General features: G+C 33.4%; 6 protein-coding genes across 8 annotated transcripts; 3 read left to right on the forward strand and 3 right to left on the reverse strand.

Moving 5' to 3' along the window:
• Window positions 1–830: 830 nt before the first annotated feature.
• On the forward strand, window positions 831–3,102 carry LOC120251663. 2 transcript variants are annotated; one of them, XM_039260267.1, is made up of 4 exons: window positions 831–1,005; window positions 1,359–1,796; window positions 1,878–2,230; window positions 2,595–3,102. In XM_039260267.1, exons 1-4 carry the CDS (start codon window positions 856–858, stop codon window positions 3,076–3,078), a joined length of 1,425 nt encoding a protein of 474 aa, XP_039116201.1. In that variant the 5' UTR covers window positions 831–855; the 3' UTR covers window positions 3,079–3,102. The 2 variants fall into 2 exon arrangements, with proteins under 2 accessions (XP_039116201.1, XP_039116200.1); XM_039260266.1 differs by having other exon boundaries at window positions 1,359–2,230; window positions 2,607–3,102.
• A 24-nt stretch (window positions 3,103–3,126) lies between these two features.
• LOC120251664 (protein ABIL2-like) lies at window positions 3,127–4,874 on the reverse strand. 2 transcript variants are annotated; one of them, XM_039260269.1, is made up of 9 exons: window positions 4,685–4,874; window positions 4,536–4,618; window positions 4,294–4,444; window positions 4,103–4,202; window positions 3,939–4,019; window positions 3,806–3,842; window positions 3,606–3,715; window positions 3,420–3,523; window positions 3,127–3,327 (listed from the first exon to the last, which is right to left on the reverse strand). In XM_039260269.1, exons 1-9 carry the CDS (start codon window positions 4,778–4,780, stop codon window positions 3,154–3,156), a joined length of 936 nt encoding a protein of 311 aa, XP_039116203.1. In that variant the 5' UTR covers window positions 4,781–4,874; the 3' UTR covers window positions 3,127–3,153. The 2 variants fall into 2 exon arrangements, with proteins under 2 accessions (XP_039116203.1, XP_039116202.1); XM_039260268.1 differs by having other exon boundaries at window positions 3,788–3,842.
• An 812-nt stretch (window positions 4,875–5,686) lies between these two features.
• LOC120251107 lies at window positions 5,687–8,238 on the forward strand. Its single transcript, XM_039259647.1, has 3 exons — window positions 5,687–5,843; window positions 6,871–6,953; window positions 7,976–8,238. The coding sequence occupies exons 1-3, from the start codon at window positions 5,765–5,767 to the stop codon at window positions 8,009–8,011; spliced, it is 198 nt and encodes a 65-aa protein (XP_039115581.1). The 5' UTR covers window positions 5,687–5,764; the 3' UTR covers window positions 8,012–8,238.
• A 438-nt stretch (window positions 8,239–8,676) lies between these two features.
• Window positions 8,677–9,584, forward strand: LOC120251466 (protein RKD4). Its single transcript, XM_039259981.1, has 3 exons — window positions 8,677–8,753; window positions 8,834–9,284; window positions 9,375–9,584. Exons 1-3 carry the CDS (start codon window positions 8,677–8,679, stop codon window positions 9,582–9,584), a joined length of 738 nt encoding a protein of 245 aa, XP_039115915.1.
• Window positions 9,585–9,716: 132 nt separating this feature from the next.
• On the reverse strand, window positions 9,717–10,725 carry LOC120251760 (uncharacterized protein At4g00950-like). The gene is made up of 2 exons (XM_039260405.1): window positions 10,048–10,725; window positions 9,717–9,958 (listed from the first exon to the last, which is right to left on the reverse strand). Exons 1-2 carry the CDS (start codon window positions 10,693–10,695, stop codon window positions 9,902–9,904), a joined length of 705 nt encoding a protein of 234 aa, XP_039116339.1. The 5' UTR covers window positions 10,696–10,725; the 3' UTR covers window positions 9,717–9,901.
• A 1,743-nt stretch (window positions 10,726–12,468) lies between these two features.
• On the reverse strand, window positions 12,469–15,231 carry LOC120251873 (protein Spindly). Its single transcript, XM_039260524.1, has 3 exons — window positions 14,049–15,231; window positions 13,127–13,956; window positions 12,469–13,047 (listed from the first exon to the last, which is right to left on the reverse strand). The coding sequence occupies exons 1-3, from the start codon at window positions 15,043–15,045 to the stop codon at window positions 12,709–12,711; spliced, it is 2,166 nt and encodes a 721-aa protein (XP_039116458.1). The 5' UTR covers window positions 15,046–15,231; the 3' UTR covers window positions 12,469–12,708.
• Between the last annotated feature and the right edge of the window lie 4,157 nt (window positions 15,232–19,388).

The following is a 19,388-nucleotide window of genomic DNA, read 5'->3' on the forward strand; positions in this document are numbered from 1 at the left end:
GCAGCTGACCAACATGGTATAGAATCCTACTTTCAATAGACTGACACCCATCTCTGATGGTTTTTTTTGTTTTAATCTGCGAGTAATATCAAATGGTTTGACAACTGGAACTCCACAAGAAAAGTTAGGCAGACTGAGCATAAAAAAGATCAGCCATTGAGAAGGATGCAGGTTTCATTCCACTGTATCGGTCTTGAGTTGGAAGAACACCAGACAGACATTGTTTACTAATGAAAAAAGCCCATAGATACAACTTTCTGTTGGTTCCTGATAAGTCTCATTCTTTTTCAACCTGTGTACTCACTCATGATTCGCTTCATGTAAAAAAGGATTGCTGACCAAACTTTGAACCACTTAATTGCCAGTTTGCCGAAATCCTGCGGCTGTGTAAAGTTGCCAGCGTTTTCCAGCACACAGAATCACTGATCCAAGGTATATATTTTTATAAAATCTACTTTTTCGTATAATGCAAAATTGGAAGATAAATCAGGTATGTATCTAATTCATCATGGTATTAAGAGCATATGGAAAACAACAAGTTGTTTCCTTGCTATCACATCAGTCCAGAATATCCCCCACATCAGTCTTTGGTTTTTGAGGATCATCATGTCCCAATTTGGTGCATAAAATGTCAATGGAGTTAGGAGTTGGGACCAGGGTTGTGTTCTTGGCCGTAGCCCTCGGCGAAGGGTTACGTTTGTTTATGGATGCACTTATTATTTGTACTTTGTACTACGCGCCAATTTTCCAATAAAATGATTAAATCAAAAATTAAAAAAAATATGGTATTTTTAGATTTATGTATAAATAAATATAATAATTAATGGCAATATATGTACTGGGCTGGTGAATGGGATGCTGCAAGTTACAAAGGAACAAGAACCTTTTGAAGCTGAAGCAACGTTGTTAAAGAAGAGAGGCATCACCATTCTTTCTCTGGCTCTTCAACTCATTCTGGGCCTCATTGATCTCCATGCATGCCCTCCAACGAATCACTTCTACAAGGTCTACTGTCTTATCCTATTTCTTGGATTTACATACATGCATCCGATTTTTATGGCGAATGGATTTGGTTTGATGATCTGTTATGGTTTTTCCAATTTCTTATCTTCTGCCCCCACTTTTTTTTTTCTTTCTTGAAGGACTCTGTTCTGTTGTGCATTTTGAGATAGAATAAACTAATTGTAGTTTTCCTTTCTTCTTATCATTAACTGGAAAACTTCTGATTCTTTTAAATTCTGTGATCATGAGCACTTTAAATACCCCATTGTTTTCTTGAGGAACCATAACAATTTTGTTTTTGTGTTTTTATTCTATTTCCTGACAGATAAAGTAATAAAGCTTCCCAAAAATTGCAGATAATGGCAACTGCAGAAACAAGGGCTGCCTGGCAACGTACTGCACATCGATGCTTTGTTCAAGAAGATGCGAAGCGAGCTCCTAAATTAGCATGTTATCCCTCATCCTCATCTAATCTTCAGTTTGATGTAAATAACTCTAATGCTTCAAGTGTTCAAGATAATCCTGCCCCTGATTTTGTGAACTTAGGCCGGAAATCCTTGAATTCCGTTGCTCCCCCTGACCCAAAATGGTGGCTATGCTTGCAACCAACTTTGGGCTGCCAGAAGGAAGTTATATGTGAACCACTACATGCTTCAGAGGATGAGTTTGGAGAAAAGGGATTCGGAAATTCAACGTCGGCCTCTGGACTTATTGTGGATGCACTGCTGGAAGAATCCCTTGATGTTGAACATAAAAGGACTAATCATCCTCTGAAATCTGACTGGGAGACAGAAGTGAGAAAACTCAAGACATTCAACCATGACTCGCGGCTGCCGTCTAAGAATAACACTGATTTGAGTGAATATCTTTTTCAGGATGAGGAGCTTGTAGGATGGGAACTTGTTGGCCATATGATTTCTGAAAAAACTGAGAAGGGTTTACATGCAGAAACACTGTTGAATGGAGTTAGTAAATCTGAGCCATGGTGGCGCATTGCTGATAAAAATGAGCTAGCTTCATTGGTTGCGCAAAAATCATTAGTGCATATTGAGAACTGTGATCTTCCTAGACCCACCCAAGCACTGCCTGTCTGCACAGGCCCTTTTACTTGCCTTAAGAGGTTCAATAATGATCTGATTTTATCATCTTCTTCTTGTCAAAAGTCACAACAAGCTGGAAGCTGCAATCCCATTTGGCTCACGCATAAATCGCCTTCAATAAGTAGCAGGTAGTTATCACAAATCTCTCTTATTCTGTGGTGATTGTATATTGCTACCCTCTGTTTATGTTTAGCAAACAAATGTTATGCTGCATTGTTGGCCAGGATAGTTATTCGGACATAGTTTTATCATGGAAACTTGATTTCCACACACTTGAGCAGGAGTTTTTTGAGGTTCAGTTCAATTTTGATAAATGCACCAACAAATGTTCACACTAAGTTTCGACAATAATATTATATAAAGACCAATCCTTCAGCTCTGAGGATTGAATAAGCTGCTATGGACTGTTTTTATTTGCTTGAATGAAAGTAATTAAAATCTGTTTTCCTTGTCTTCATCTTTGTCATGTCTTACAAATTTAACTTGATTCAGAATTGTGTGCAGTGGTTCTCATGAAGACAACACTCCCACAAAAGAACCATCAGAAGGCGGACTGACATTTAAAGCTGATCCAAGCAGAGCTCAGCTGTTAGAAGCTCTCTGTCACTCTCAAACTCGAGCTAGAAAAGCCGAAATTGCTGCAAAGAAAGCTCACGAGGAGAAACAACATATAATCAAGCTTTTGTTTAGACAAGCATCTCATCTATTTGGATATAAACTCTGGTTACACATCTTGCAAATGGAAATCCTGTGCCTCCAGCTCAAGCTCAATGACGATAATTTCCTGCCTTGGATTTCATTCAAACAAAGACCGTCTAACAAGGAAAGCAATGAATCAACAAGGTTAAGCCGGAAGAAGCAAAAGAATGTTATTCTTTCTTCGGTCTGCCTAGGCTTGGCCGGAGCAGGTCTACTACTAGGTTGGGCTGTTTATCGTCGTGCTATAAAATGTTCATATGAAACAAACCATGCTTAAGCATATATGTGTTGTAGGTGCATGATTTATGTTACGATTCATCCGTTAATGTAACCTATACTCAAGGGAATAGTCTCAGTATTCGTCCAAGTAACTAAACAGCATATCCTCGTTCCTTCCCTTATGCCGACTGAGCAGGGACTTGAGCAAGCTCTTGCTTTTGCTATGGTTTTGTTCGGACTCTTTGCAATCACTCCTCTCGCCATGCAGCCTCATAGATGCTGATTTCTGAGGCTTTGAAGGATGTTGCTGTTGCATTAACAGTGTGATTAAACTCTGAATACATAATGATATCATTGATATTTTGCAATTTTATTGTCAATGTATGATGAGTATAATACCCTCTTCACTATTGATGAGCTTCGAGATATCGGCCTGCATGAGAATGATCCTGATCTTATCAATACATCTGACGATGGATGCGGTGAGATCGCTCTTCTTTTATCTGTGTTTCAGTGAGCATCATAAGGTTCACAGATTAATTTATTTGAGTAGATTGAAAAAGAGATTTGAGATGAAAGTAGTACCTGAAGACAAAAATTTCCCAGCACGTTGTGATGGTGATATGTAACTCATTTTCCTGTAAGAAGGCGATAAGGACCGTGCTCGTTGCAGGGAGGAGCTTGACTGTGTTTTGCTTCATTAAACATTCGGCAAATCAGAATTGCTCAACATAAAGAGAAGTATAGAACATTTGTTAGTTAGTTACCAGGAGTTCGATCTATACCGCATTGAGCTCGATCGTGTTTTTAGTGTTGCATGAACTGTTTCAGGTGAATAAACATTGTGAGCTTTCTAATTCATTGATCAACATCAATAATGGTAAAAAAAAAAAAATGAAGCACAGTGGTGGTAACTACCATCTTTGATTTGTTTTGATTCATTCATTTGTTGATAAATTACAAGAGTTTTTGTTCCGGATTCATGCATGAACTTCCCATCTGAAAGACAAGTGGTATTAAACAGTAATATTTTCCAAAGGTTTAATTGCATTCAATTTAGAACATAAGAAAGAATGTCTTGCCTGATAAAATGTACTTCTTATTAAACTTGGGAGCCTTGATCTCCAATTTCTGCTGAACAAGTTCTTGTTGTTTGAACTTATTTTCGCACACTTGAATTCTCTGAAATTACCCAAAAATCACAAGATAAAATTGTCCTAAACTTAACAGATTCAGTGAATTAAAGAAACAAATGCAAAATCACAAAGTATACCTGTTCTAAACAAGACAGCCTGAGCTCTGTTTCAGAGAACTCATCCATTTTCTCACTAAAGAGATCATTAACTTTGTATGCTACACAACCCAAATGATCCACACTATTAACCAATGCCTTAACAACATAAGCTTTCAACATATTCAGCAATCTACACCCAAATAAATAAATAAATAAATATATAGATAAATAAATAAATATGAAACAAATTAAATACATTGAATTTTATAACATGAACACACTTCTTTCTGTTGATGTCATTTGCAAAAGAGTACTCAAAATGTTCAGCAGCTGAGTACAATTGTGACTTCAAATTCTTCAACTCCTGAAAACCAAAGAGATGTTAAAAGATCAGAGAAACAAATGTTAAGAAATAACTTCAATTTGTAACCTTGAGACTGTCTGAAAAGAGAAGGCTTTGTTGAATGGAGAGTTCATCATAAGAAGAAGAAGAAGAAGAAGAGGAAGAATGTGATAGAGTCTTCATCCTTAATTGTGACAAATACCAAGCTAATCTTTGTTATGTTTTACTTGTTCCAACTGAAAGTTAAAGAAGAAAACAAGGAATTTATTGTTGCTATTTTATAAGCAAGGAAATGCTAAGATGAGAGAAAATAGTTCAAAGAAGGTTTCATTATATTGCTTAAAATGAAAACGTTCATGCATGCAATATAATGAAGTATGTTTACTGCAGGCGCGGCAGAAACTTTTTACAAAGCCTGGTTTTCATTATGAATGGAGAGGATTATAACCTTTTTTTTTTTGCATCAATAAATTTATATTGATTTATATTTTAATCAATTAATTAAAAGAAATTATATATATATATATATAAACCCTTAGTTCCAAGAAAAAAAAATCTCTTATTATATATATACATATATTGTTTTTATTTATATAAGTCAGTAAAATTAGTTACCAGTAAAATTTAGATAATTTTTTTTTTGCATAATAAACAACAAATATTTCAATTAAGAGTTTATAAAAATATATAAATATTGAAGTGAACCAAGAAAAAAATCAACGAAATTCAGCTCAAATCTGTTAAAAAAATCCAAGAAAAAAAATCTCTTATTATATATATACATATATTGTTTTTCTTTATATAAGTCAGTAAAATTAGTTACCAGTAAAATTTATAATTTTTTTAACATAATAAACAACAAGTATTTCAATTAAGAGTTTATAAAGATATATAAATATTGAAGTGAACCAATATTTTTGAGATTTATTAATTTGGCCAATCACTAAAGTATGTCCGCCATGTGATGCCTGGAGATTTACATAAAAAAAAAAAAATTTAATTTAAACTTTGGATAAAAAACGGATTTACTGACTTACAACTCACGTGCTTTTCACGTGATTTACTGACTCGGCCCAAACTCGGCTTCTGGATTCGTCTAGATCTTCAGTCGTCGCGAAGAAAGAGCATCGAGGAGAAGAGAAGGAGACGACGACAAGAAGCGAGGAGATGGGGATCATGGAGAAGCTGAAGATTTTCGTCGTCCAAGAGCCTGTGGTAGCTGCATCCTGTCTTATCGCCGGCTTTGGTACTCTTTCCCATCTGATTCTCAATCGATTTCGTTTTTGATTCGATTGTAAACCTTGCTGTTTTTCGATCGGAGTGGAATGATGAATTTCATGGAGAATTTGGAGTGATTTTTATAATATACACTGGAAAAAAATTGCTGATTGATTGATTACAAGTTTTAGGGTTGGAAAAATTGGATTTTTAATGCTTGCTTGTTTCCTGGAACCATGCCTTGATAAGTAAGAATTAAATTATTTTTTTTTTAACTGATGCCTTTGGGTATTAAACTGAACTTGAACTTGTGTTTGATATGCTTGTTTTACTCTATACTGAATTAAATTCATATGTGGCTTTAAGTGCAGCTCATATTGGTCAGTATATTGTGCTCTTACGATGGAAATTTTTGTTATTTATTTGAGAGTAAATTGTAAATTTAATCCTTCCCACTACAAAAAAAATTCTATGAAGTTATGTGGTAATCAGGAAAAGCAGAAACTTTTGTGGTTTTAGGTGGAAGTGCAGTAAAAGATAGTTGTAGTAATTTTCTCGAATGTCAAACATTGGATATGTTTGCTGGTTCGTTGTATTTGTTGGTCAGCTCCATTGTGTGGTGTAATCCTGTCTTCAGTTATTTATAGACATAAGAGTTTGGAAGTGTTGTAATGTAATTAAAACTAGAAGTTTGGCATAAAATTTGCTCTTATCTCTATGCGTGAAATACCTTTTCCTATGGTTCATTAGCTTGAATGTGTCTGTCTTGCTTGAATGTTCTTCTACTACTGTGTTTCTCATCATTTGTAATTTTTTGTTTTAATTTTCTACTTGTTTTTTACTTTAGTCTTGATCTGTAAGATAAGACTAGCAGCAAACAAAAAAACTGATATGATCACTACATTAGAATATGATTGTAATCATGTTTCGTTTATAAAATCATTAATGAAATAGAAACAAAGCTCTTAAAATCATGCTTGTTAAGTACAGGTTTTGTGTGTGTGTGTGTGTGTGTGTGGCCTTGAGTTTGTTGGTTTCTTATGTTGCAATTTCAGGTCTGTTCCTTCCAGCCGTGGTCAGGCCTATCTTGGATTCATTTGATACAGCCAAGGAGGTTCCTCAACCAGCTCTCAGTGATGTATGTTTAACACTGCTCTGCTAATTTTAAAATGCTTAAAAATTCTCTTCTCATTCACTTGCAGCCTTCCATCCTTTTTTTTCTTTATTTTTTTTTGTCAAAGATTTTATTGCTTCCTAAAACTAATTATTACGCTAATCTGGCGGTAAACACAACGACAAGCTCCATATCAAGTAATATAATTCCTGTTCTTTGTTTTTGTCATTGGTTTCTTTTATATCACTTTCTGACAACAAGGCTAATTGTTTGTGATCATAGGTGCCTTTTTTTAGGAAAAAAAAATTCTAGGCTTTCATGAAATCTAGTTGCGAGCTTCTTCCTAAATTTACCTGAAATTGCAACAAATCATTTATCCCATATTTATGCTTCTATTTCTTGTTATTTTTCTTTGAATTGACATGAACTTCTCATATAGTTAAATAGCCATTGTGGAACTATGAATTGACATTAACTTCTCATGAACCAATTATTTTTTTATGTTTTTGTTTTTTTTATGTGTATATGTGGATGAATTTTTAAGGGATTATTGAAAGGTGATATATGACAACCAGATTTTTGAAGGGTGAAAAACATTTCAAAGATTAAAATACATAGAGAACAGAAAGGGTAGTTGTAGTATGATGAGCCTCAAAACTCTCCTTGCTGTGCAGGCATTCCCGAACAACCCTCCCTAGTGAAATCAAAACTTTTCTGAAGGCTCTTGGTAACCCATGTACCAGTATTATACAAGTCAATAAATAATACATAAATGTCAAGAATAGGGTAATCAGAAGACAATAATTTAGAGTTGAAAATTCTGTTGTTGGGCTCTTATGTTTTTATGCTTCCAATCACCATTTTATGCATGCCAGTTTTTTATTTTATTTTTATCATTACCACAATTGTAATAAACAGAGTTAAGCTCAAGTATCAGTAGGTTTTTTGCTTTCTGATTGGAAAGTATCGTCCTGTTACCAAGTTTCTTTTGTTTCAAAATACTGGTTGAACCATTTTACATGATCGTTCGGGTCTTGCGATGGCAGGTTGTTGCTGGAATGACCGGTAAGAAACCTGAGTGAAATTCCTGTCATCCATCCTCCAGTTCGGCATGAGCATTTTGTCCTCCTTCATTTGTGCAACTCAATGAGAAATCAAACTATCTGGACTTTGTTTACTTCTGTTTATTCTTCAGCCTTATTACAAACCAGTTTCATTTTCTGTTAATTTTGACTGTAGAACTATGGAACTAATTGTCTGTTCAAAATAAAGAGATGTTATTTACCCAAATGTGAAATTCTCAGCTTCATTTTCTTCACCATTTTGTGATGTTTTGTTCCTTTTCAGTATTATGTTATTTTTGGCAAATTAGTTTCTCTCCACTAATTATAATCAATTCTCTATCTGGATTCATTAAATTTCTTCTCTTCAAATTATGGTATCTATGCTCATGAATTCCTTTTTGGAATCATAAATTCCAAATTAATGCATGCATGGTTACATACGTTTAACTTGGAGTAATAAATGGGAGAGCACGTCCTTCCACGATTGAATCCATCATCATCCATTCATACGTATTAACTCACCGTCATCGTATAAATACACATATCCCTTTAAAGATATACACAAAGTTCCATACTGTAACTCCCTCCTCTTTCAAAGTCTCCTCTATTAATTATCTATCTATATATTTATATAAACTCTTCTCTTTTCTTGCCTTTTCTAAAGTGTTACTATTTCATATATCATGGAGTATGATCAATATCTAAGCAGTCTCATGATACTTGATGAACAAAACCTCCTTGATTTCACTCCATTTATCAGGTATATGCATTCATAATTTCTTAATTAATTAATCTAATGCTTTTGATATTTCATTCTTCTTCATTTGTGCACTCATGCAGTGAAACTAATACTTCCAATGAGGAGTTTCCCATCATCCCATCCTTGGATTCATCTTTTCCAGTTCAACAAAGTTTGGAAGACATAGAATTTGAGTCATTAACAATATGGGATGACATGAAGATGATAACTTCATGCTGTGAAGATGTGGTTGTTAGCCAACCATTAATAATGCCATTAAACATGGCATCCAATGATATCAATATTGCTTGTGTTAGAGATGAAGAGAAGATGATCAATGAGAGTATTACTTTGATTGGATCTCGTACTTCAAAGATAAGAGAGATTGAGTATGATGAGCTTAAGAAATATTTCTACATGCCGATTGCGAGTGCGGCGAAGGCGATGAATGTTGGACTAACTGTTTTGAAGAAGAGATGCAGAGAGCTTGGCATAACAAGGTGGCCTCATAGGAAGATGAAGAGCTTGAATTCACTCATTCATAATGTTAAGGTATATATATATATATATATCATTATATATGTATGTATTTATGTATGTATTTATGTATGTATATGTAATGAATTGTAATGGTTTTTTTAGGAGTTTGGGAAGGATGAAGGAGAGGAAATTTTAAGAAGAGAATTGAATACATTGGAGGAAGAAAGGAGATTAATGGAGGAGAATCCAGAGATGGAGTTGAATGAAAGAACCAAGAGACTTAGACAGGCTTGTTTTAAGGCTAATTATAAGAAAAGGAAGGCCATGCAATTGCCTTGTAGCTATCGTTCAGATATATTTCTATTGAATTAGTATTTATATCTTATATAGTTTTGTTTCTTCTGCTTCTTGTTGTTTAATTGTCATTGATATATATGGTTTGTAGTTTTTTATATTATTGTGAAGCTCTCTGACATATATATATATATATTCTTTTTCATTCAGTCATTTCACACATACAAAGTATAAACTGAAGAAGACCAAGTCCTGTTTGACTGAGTTCTAACATTATTTGAATCAAAGACACCAAGTGGCAGGTATTAGAACAAAGTAGAGTTTAGCCAAAACTAATTAGAAATATTAATTAAAGATAAAACCATCTAGCTAGCTCCACCTTAATTTGATTGGATTCAAGCTTTGTGGTTCCTTTTCCATGGCCAATGCTTCATCCCTCCACTGATACAAGCCTGCAAATAACTCCAAAAACCAACAACCCAATCAAATAAAAAACAAGAAAGAAAGTGAAGAAGAACATGATCAGAACATGAACACCAACCCAAAAGTGAGAACTTGAATGCAAAGACATGCTTGTCAAACTCCTGTTTCTTCTCATCATCCTTGAAATGGTCACTTCAGTGATCTCTTTTCCTTCTTTCCTCTTTTCACTCACAACTTCATCATCTTCACAAATTTGAGAAGATGAAGAAGACAAAGGATAAAACATACAAGAAGAATAAGAAGATGAAAATGATGATGATGAAGATGATGATGATGATGAGAAAGAAGAACAAGAAGAGGGAGTGTTGTTACTCTCTGAATACTTGTCACCTTTTCTATTAGAACTACCACTAAGAAATCTAAAGGAAGAAGATTGGAATGAAGACTTATTATTAGTCTTCAAAACATAAGGGCCATCAAGAACAGTAGTGAGAGAGGTGACATTAATGGCACCCTTCATCTCTGCTACCTTTCTTGGAGGTGGTTGTAAGGATTTGATCACTGGTCTTGGAGGGAGTCTTACTTCTCTGAGTTCTCTCTTAGCCTTAGGCTTCCCCGGAGCCTCCTCCCAGAGGAAAGGAACGGCGCCGGGAGGCCTCAACGGTGGAGTGGCCATCCCCGGAGGCTCCGGCCGGCTCTCTGGTAGGGTGAAGTAGGTGATCTTGGGTGGTGTTGAAGTTTCATTCATGGCAACCTTCAACTTCATGGCCTTCTCTGCTTCAATGCATGAGCTTTGTGTTCTGCTTGTCATGTTCTATGTCATCTTAATATAAAGAGGAGAATATTAGAATTTAAAAAAATTAAAAAAAAGAAAAAAAAGGGGGAAAATTATGGAAACATGCATTTGTGCATGACTACAAGGCTCCCATTAGTTGTATTTTCTTTTCCTTTTTTTGTTTAATTATTTAAAAGTTCCCTAGTCACCTTAATTAGTTTCTTTTACATAATTTTAGCTTTTCTTTAATCAAAATATTTATTATTAAAATATATATAGACAAACTATATATTAATTAAAATGAATAAATCACTGTTTTATTAAAAATAAAACTAAGAAAAAAAATATTAATATAACTAACTAGAAATTTTAAAAAAAGTACAATTTAAAAATAATAATTAAAAGAAATAAATAGTACTCTAGAAATAATGGATGGAATTGTCCCTCCAATTAACATAAATGAGGAGAATTATATATGGTGGAGCTTAGCCGGAGCAAATCTAGATGTCGAATCTTTAGAATCACCCACATACGACTCTATAAACTCAAGCCTTCTCACGTGTATAACACTATTTATTTATTTATTTATTTATTTATTTATTATTATTATTATTATTATTATTATTATTATGTTTTGCGAAAGTGTATAACATTATTTTTACAACTAGTATTTGATTATATGATGAATTTTTGTATTTATTTGAGTGCAATTTATAATGGCTCTTTCAAGTGTGAAGCCGGCCAAGATGCACCTTTACGTCACTGCCTTTTTATTTTTATTTATTTATTTATATATTTTTTCTCTTGTTAGTGTTACGTGTGAGAAATTCTCTTCTATGCTTTTTTTTTCTTTGAATTGCAAGCATGTAAAGTAGGATAAACATGGAGGAAAAGAAAAGATAGAGGTTTCCTTCAACTCACTTGTTTTTCTCAACAACCATGTGATAGTATAAAGTCTTAATTAGTTTGATCTAATTAATCTTTAATTGATGTTAAACCATTATTTGCACAATTAATTTATGAATAACTAATTTTTAATCATAAATTGCTCTTTTCTATTTATTTACATCATTTTCTTGAACTTACTTTTTGTTTTCTCTTTCATACATCATCTTATCAAAGTGACTAAAGTTAGTCTATCTTTATATTGCTTTCTCCCCCTTGCAATGTCATCTGACTCTCTTTTTCTCTCTTTAACAAAGCATTGACAAATAATTAGTGGACTTAATCTTAGGCTTAATTACTTTTCTTAATCATACTTGGTGTATTAATATTATCTTATGTGAATCCTTTGAATTTCTTTTAATTATCATGGGTTACATGAGTCTAATAAAGTTTAAATAAACCAAATTAATCTATAGAAGACTTGTGTAACACAAAGTAGCAATTCTTGTTCCCTTTGAAATCTTTGATAGCACTCTTGGAGATATCTTACCTTATAAATATACAACTTAATCCTTTAAGATTAACCCAAATGGCAGGGTCTAAGTAAACATTATTAATTAATGTGACTTTCAGGAGATCTTCTAGAGCAGTGATTGATGATGCTATTGAGAAGAAACACTATTCAAAGAATTTGATTTTTAATTATGATATATAAAACAAATATCTCTTGTTGGTTTTCTTTGTGCCAAGTGGTTATCAATTTCAGAGGAAAGGAATGTCTCATGTGATAATTTAAGAAAAATTTCAATTGTTTGATCTATTTATTTAATTATTTTACTAGTGATTTGATTAATAAGTAAATTATTTAATAAATAAGTGTGAATTAAAAAGGATATTGCACAAGAGTCATATTCATTTCCAATTTTCTTTACAAAGAGAAGCAACAATTAGAGGCAAGGAACATCAAACAATGGCCAAAAAATCAGCCATCCTTCTCCTCATTGCCATCTTTTGTTACACAAACAAACAATGAAAACTTCTATCTTTCAATCTATATATATTTTATCTATATATATGTGCTCTGTTTCAAAGGAAAACAATGGAGTTCATGTTCAAATCTCATCTATAAAGAATACCATCACAAGCTAGTGTTCCTTCCAAGTCTCCAATTATCCTGGCAATTCTCACTTCTAATCCTCTTTGTACTTCCTTGAATAAATTCTTAACAATGTCTGCAAACTGGCTCATGTTAAATCCTGAAGATTCATCTAATCCAACATTTCCCACAAAACTACATGCAATCTTTGCTTCAATGTCCATTAGCTTCTGACCAGTTGCAACCATGAATCTCTGCAGTTGAAATGTTTCTTCAAGGAATTTCTGAAGTGTTTCTGTTTGCTCTTTTGTTTTGCCATTGTTGAATTGATCTCGTTTTCCGACTGTCCTGTGACTCTCATTCTGTCATCAAAAGTGAAACAAAACTCAGAATTATTAAGTTCAGATCAATCATGAGTATTAGAAATGTATAGAAGCTTACCATTTTCCTGCACAATTCATCAGTTTTCTCTTCGAGAGACTGATACCTTTTCACTTGTTTATTGAGCAAAGATATCAGTAAGAGTAACCCTTTAACCTGTTGCTTGTTTTCTCCTCCGGCGCCAACTTTTCGCTGTGAATCATCTGCTGTTGCTGTCTGTTTCATTGCTTGTTCTCCGGTCAGTTTTTCGAGCACTATAAGTTGTTGCTTCAACCTTTTGATCTTGTAAGATATACCAAGAGCATGAATGTCCATCTTCCATGAATTGTTGTTCTTCACAATTGCAACACTCTGCTCTTTTGAGTTATTCTGTGATGTTATATGACCAGGATCAATACTGACCACTTTCTCTTCTTCGATTTCCTCGCTGTTTTTGCTTGTCAAGATTAAATTGTTAGCTGTCTCCTCGCATTGTTCTACATAGAATTCATCAACTTGATTGTCCTGCGAGGCAAAATCATTCATAGAGCTATCACCGGAGCTCCTCTCTTTCTTCTTTTGATAATGCTGAACATTATAGAAATCCAACTGATCTCTCAACAGCTTCAATTCCTTTTCCTTCTCCAACAACAAAGTTTCCAATCTGAGATTCTCATCCCTGAACTGAGAAACAGTTCCATCAAGGCCTTCAATGTGAGATTGCAACTGCTTTGCTTCAAGCTCCACACTGAGCAACTGCCATCTGAAAGCTTCAAGCTTCTCATCTTTGAGCCTCATTTGCTCTGTAAATGCTTCAATCTCTGCATAATGCCTCTGTTCAAGAACCATTGCATACTTCTCTGCTTCCATTCTCACCCAATCTCTCAATTTCTGCATATCATCTACACAACCTTCAAACAAAAATACAAGAATCAAAGATGTGAGCTTTATCAACAAAGATCACAAACAAAGAAACAAGAGAGTATAATCATTGGAAACAAACCAAGTTCAGCATTCACTTGACAACTGGAGCAGTGATCAAAGCTCTCAGTTTCAGTAATGGAGGTCTCACTGTTGTTGGCTCTGGAGCTCCCTGCCTCCATTAATGGCAAAGCTCTCAAGCTCTTCTTGTTCCTAGACTCACACAAGCTCCTCCACCTATCCATCTCCATCTCAGCTTGCTTCTTCTTAGCTTTAGAGATCTTCACCTCCTTCAAAAGCATCTGTTTCTCAGCTGAATCGATCTTAGATTTCCTCAGCATAGCAGAAAGGATCTTATCCTTCTGTTCTGCATCCTTTTGAAGCTTGAGAATCTCATCGGAGAGCTTATCAACCATGGCAACCGCCTCCTCCTTCTTCTCCGATAACTCTTCAAGCTCCCTCTTCGCCGTCTCCGCCTGCCGGAGCACACGCCCCATCTCCGCCTCCAACTGCCGCTGATCAGAAACGAGCTCCATGAACGCCGTCTTATGCTTCCAAAGCTCCGCCGAGTGCTCCTCCTCCTCCTTCTTCATTCTCTCCTCAAGCTCCTTCCTTTCCTTCAATCCCTTCTCCAATTCCTCATCTTTAGCCCTAATCACCCCTTCCTTCTCCTCCACCACCTCCTTGCTCCCCCTCAACTCCCGCACTAGCGTTTGGATCTGAAACCCTAATCTCTTCCTCTCCGCGATCCAGCTCTGCTCATGCGACGCGAAGATAGCAACGACCTTTTCATTAGCCTTCGCATCCTCTCTTCTCCTCAGCTTCATCTCCTTCACCTCCATCTCCGCCCTCTTCATCTTCTCCTCCAAAGCTTCCACCTTTCTCTGCCTTCTCTCCACCATCAACCCCAACAACTGCGTACTTCCTCTCATCATCAACTCCGACAACTCCAACCTCTTCCCTTCCATCTCTACAACACCAAGCGCAGCAAACGCGCATGAGATTCCAAACCACATTGCATACTCACCACCATCAACCCCTTCTCTCAAACTCTCCAAACAATCATCCCCCATTTCCATGATTTCCTCTTCTTCTCAATCAATTCACCAAAAAGCTGCACAAAATTCAGATGATTGAAACACTTGAATTGAAAGTACCTCTGCTCCTCCTTTCACTTCACCTGGAGAACAGTGCTAGTGCTAGTGCTAGTGCTAGTGCTATCTTTTCAGTGAGAGATCCAAGAGAAGAAGAAGATCAAAGCACAAGATTAATTAATTAATAAATAAATAAATAAATAATAATAATATATCTTTCTTTTTCAGAAAAAGATTAAAAAGGAAAGATGGGGAACATAATGAGTTGTGTGCATTCCCAAGAAGGAGAAAAAGTAGTACATCATAGTCACCATTCTGCAGCATTAACCAAAAAGGAGGAGTTTTTATTTTATCATTCAGATTAACATCATTAAATCTTTCTTTAAAGATTAAAAAGTAGTATGTATAAGATTATGGTTTATATAAATGAGGTTAATATGTTAACATCATGGGAATGATCCTGTCCTTGAAGCAGGAAGAATGACACATGTATTGACAGAAAGGAATGCAGTCAAGTTCTTGCAGATAATAAATGCAGGAAAAAAAAGGTGCAAGTCCTCCAATTCAAGCAATTATGGTTTGGTAGAATCATATGCAATGTTTATATGGAATAAAAATTACTTTTTTTTTATTATTCTTATCTCTGTCATATCATTAATTGTCATATCTCCAAAGTATATATATATATATATATGTATATATATTTAAGAAGAAGGCCATCTGTTGTTATGATAACTGAACTGTAAAGTGAGGGGGAATTGAAAGGCTTGAATACATAGAAAAAAGAGAAGACTCTAATCCCAATTCCTGAAACTATGAAAAGAATGACATATGGCTCCACTTTTTGGGGGGGAGGGATTAATTAAGTTATTATAAAATGGTGAAGTTTAGAGCTGTGTATATGAATGGATGGAGCTGTATGATTGAGGAGGATATATGATATATCTTTGCTTATTCTTTGCTGCTGTTGAGACAAAGGCCAACAGTTTCAATTTGAATATTTGCCACTTTGTCTCCTTAACTACTTTCTAATCTTTTTTGTTTCACACTTTCCCATCAAATTTGGCCTACCTTCATCATTCTTAAACATTTGCCTCTAATTGACCTTTTCTTGTTTATTTTCTTACATTGAAAGTGAAAGTGAAAGTGAAAATGAAAAGGAGTTCATATGTATGAAAACAGATAGATAAAAAAAAAATTTCTTTATTGAGAGCATGTTTCTTGGTTGGTTATCAGAGATAATTATCAACTACAGCTTTAATTTACTATGCATCAATTCTTATGCACCAACATGAAATCCTACAACAATAGAGTTGACACAAGATACTTGACGCATGATCCACTAGAGCCACCATAGTTTGATAATTTTATTTTTATTTTTCATTTTTTTAAAAAATAGATAAACCATCGTTCATTAAAAACAACAAAGAACACATACCAGCCTGATCACCAGAGGTCAAGGATGACCCCCCACGTTTGATAATTTTCCATAAAAATCATCTCTTGAAAATTTGTTATTCATTTAATATCGTTCTTTTTTTAAATCTTGGTTTTCTTTAAGATGTCTAATTACTTCTATATGGTTTTGGTGTATTTCAATTTTACTATTTGAAATTTATCGGGTCATTGTCTTCAGATTTGTACTCAACTTACCATTTTATATTAGATGATTTATTTATTTATTTTTATAAAGAAAATATTTATGGTATTTAGAAGGAATGATGCTAAGTTTTAAATAATATAAAGACTAGCAAGTCCTTCTCAATCTAATAATTCTAAGAATGACTTGAATGGAAAGGTGCAGTGTGATGACAAAGATATTCTTTAGATATTGATGTTATATTTTTAAAAAAATGATGACTAGTTTCTTTTAAAGCCAATATTGTGGTTCATATCTTTTATTTTTCATGAATATAGTTTATTTATTTATTTTTTTAAGAAAAAAGTTTTATGAGGATATGTATCAAGTGTCAACAAAAAAAAGGGTATATGTTTTCGCAGAGCTAGAAAAATACCCAAAAAAAAAAAATCATTTAGTTATCATTCTTTTTCTCTTTGGATATATCCTGCCTTTGTTCTTCCTTTTACTGATTTAGAAATTAATTAACATTTCTTAATTGTAGAAAATGAAACACTTCTTTAATTTTGTCTCTTCATTTTGGCTTAAATGGGATTGAAATAATCCAATTGTGGTGTTTCTTTCCAAGAGCTTTCCTTTGTACTTGTCATAATAATTATAATTAATTATCATGCTTTCACTGCATGCCATAGTTAAGATTAGAAATTCAATTTTCAAGTCCATTTTGATGATATAAATTAAATTAACATACTTTTAATTAAAAGTATATTAAAATCGAACCAGATATTAATTTAATCAAATTTGACTTTGGTATGCTCCTTTTGGTCCTGTCCAAACCATCATAAGATGGTCCATGCAATTGATTTGTTGGGGCACTAAGAATGGGGACCTCTTTATAAAATGGGTTCGGACCGCAAAAAATCTCATGAGTTGTTGTCTTGGTCTTGTATTTTTATTCTCATCTGTTTTTCATTTCAAATTTCTTTCCACAAGGTACATTTGTTCTTCTTTAATATATGTGATCCATCCACCCTTTTCAGATCGATTTGTTCATATGTTCTATTTTTCATAAAAAAAAAAAGATGCATTTGTTCATATGTTCTATTTGTAGGATCGATCATCACAATCTTTGTTTTATTTATTTATTTATTTATTTATTTTTAAAAAGAAGTGAATTTAACCGCTTACGATATATTGAATAAAGTGAAAATACATGCAAATATAATGACTATATAAAATTATAATCAAATATGAAAAATAAGTCTGGGCCCAACTCCGTCACAAGTAATGATTAAACATTGTTCTTTACAAAAGAAATAAAAGAAAAGGATTAACAAAGTTTTTAAGTGATGACAATTATGTACATGTCTATTGTCACTTTGTCGGACTAGCTTCAAGGTTCATCGGATGACTTTGCAGTTTTGTACGTGAAGGTCCGGTTTAGTATGCATGGGTGCATGAGAAGTTAGGCTTAGTTTGATAGTTATTACCAAGTCCCTTAATTTGATCCTCTTCTAATCCTGGGATATAGATGACAAAAAAGATAAGCAATTTATATGCATTTGAATACTCATATTCAAAATTAGGTGAATTATTCCTAGTTTCATATAATATTTTTCTTCTAAGTACATGAAGTGCAGTCTATTCAATATATTTTCACTAGTGTTGAAAGGGGTCACAAATTGAATGGGCCTCAACAAATCTTTGATGACTTTAGATTTAATTTTTCAAATTATAATACTCAAATGAAAATTAAAAGATCGCTTCCCCTCCACTCCAATAACTAAAATATGGTAGTATGGTATATAAAATAAAATAATATAAAAAATAAATAAATAATTAGATTGGTAATTAAAAAGAGAGTTGGTTAACATCTCAACAGTCAACACTATTTAGTAGGACTTAGACCCAAATCTTTCAAGTAATGTAGCTACAGAGATACATGAGATATTTCACAATTTTTGTTTATTATTTGACATTATGAATAAATCACTTCAAACATGTATTTTTAATTATTATATTTTAATCATACATTGAGAGAGAATTGAATCATCAATTTTTTTTTTATAGAAGTCAAGTATTTTTATTATTTGACTATTGCGACAATTGTGAGATTTCACATTCTATGTTAATAATGTCACAAAGGATAATGTTTAGTCTAAATTATTTGATTATACATAAAATTAAAATTTGAAAGTGAAAAGAAATTATTGTTTTTTTTATTGAAAATTAAATATATCATTATGCATTAATAAAATATAAGAATATTGTAAAACAAACAAAAAGCAAGGTTTTTTGAAAAAAAAATTAATTAGTTGAAAATTTATATAATGACCATCAAAAAGCAAACTAGATTTTTGTGCATTTGTTTTAGAATTAATGGAAGCTTTCTCTAATAGTAAACTTAATTGGGGACATTCATGAAACTCATGGTTAACAAAGTAGCCACTAACAAATGTTCTCATCTGATCATTATTTCTTAAAATCCTTATAACATTTTTTTATCTTCTTTTCTATTATTGTAGGGTCACCTAATTTTTTTAAGGTGGTTTTAAGTAATTTCTTCTTGTTTATTATGCAGGTCCTTAATTTTAATCATAATTCCTTATATTTTTTTTCTAATATATTTTGTGTAATTTATTCTTTTAAAACATAATAATAAAAAAATCTAATAGAAAACATTGATTTATGGGACTCTCATAGATTTTAAAAATAAAAAAGAAAGTTAAACTGTCTTCCATCAGTTAAG

The sequence above is a fragment of the Dioscorea cayenensis genome, chromosome 20 (assembly GCF_009730915.1).
Source record: "Dioscorea cayenensis subsp. rotundata cultivar TDr96_F1 chromosome 20, TDr96_F1_v2_PseudoChromosome.rev07_lg8_w22 25.fasta, whole genome shotgun sequence".
NCBI classification, from domain to species: Eukaryota; Viridiplantae; Streptophyta; class Magnoliopsida; order Dioscoreales; family Dioscoreaceae; genus Dioscorea; species Dioscorea cayenensis.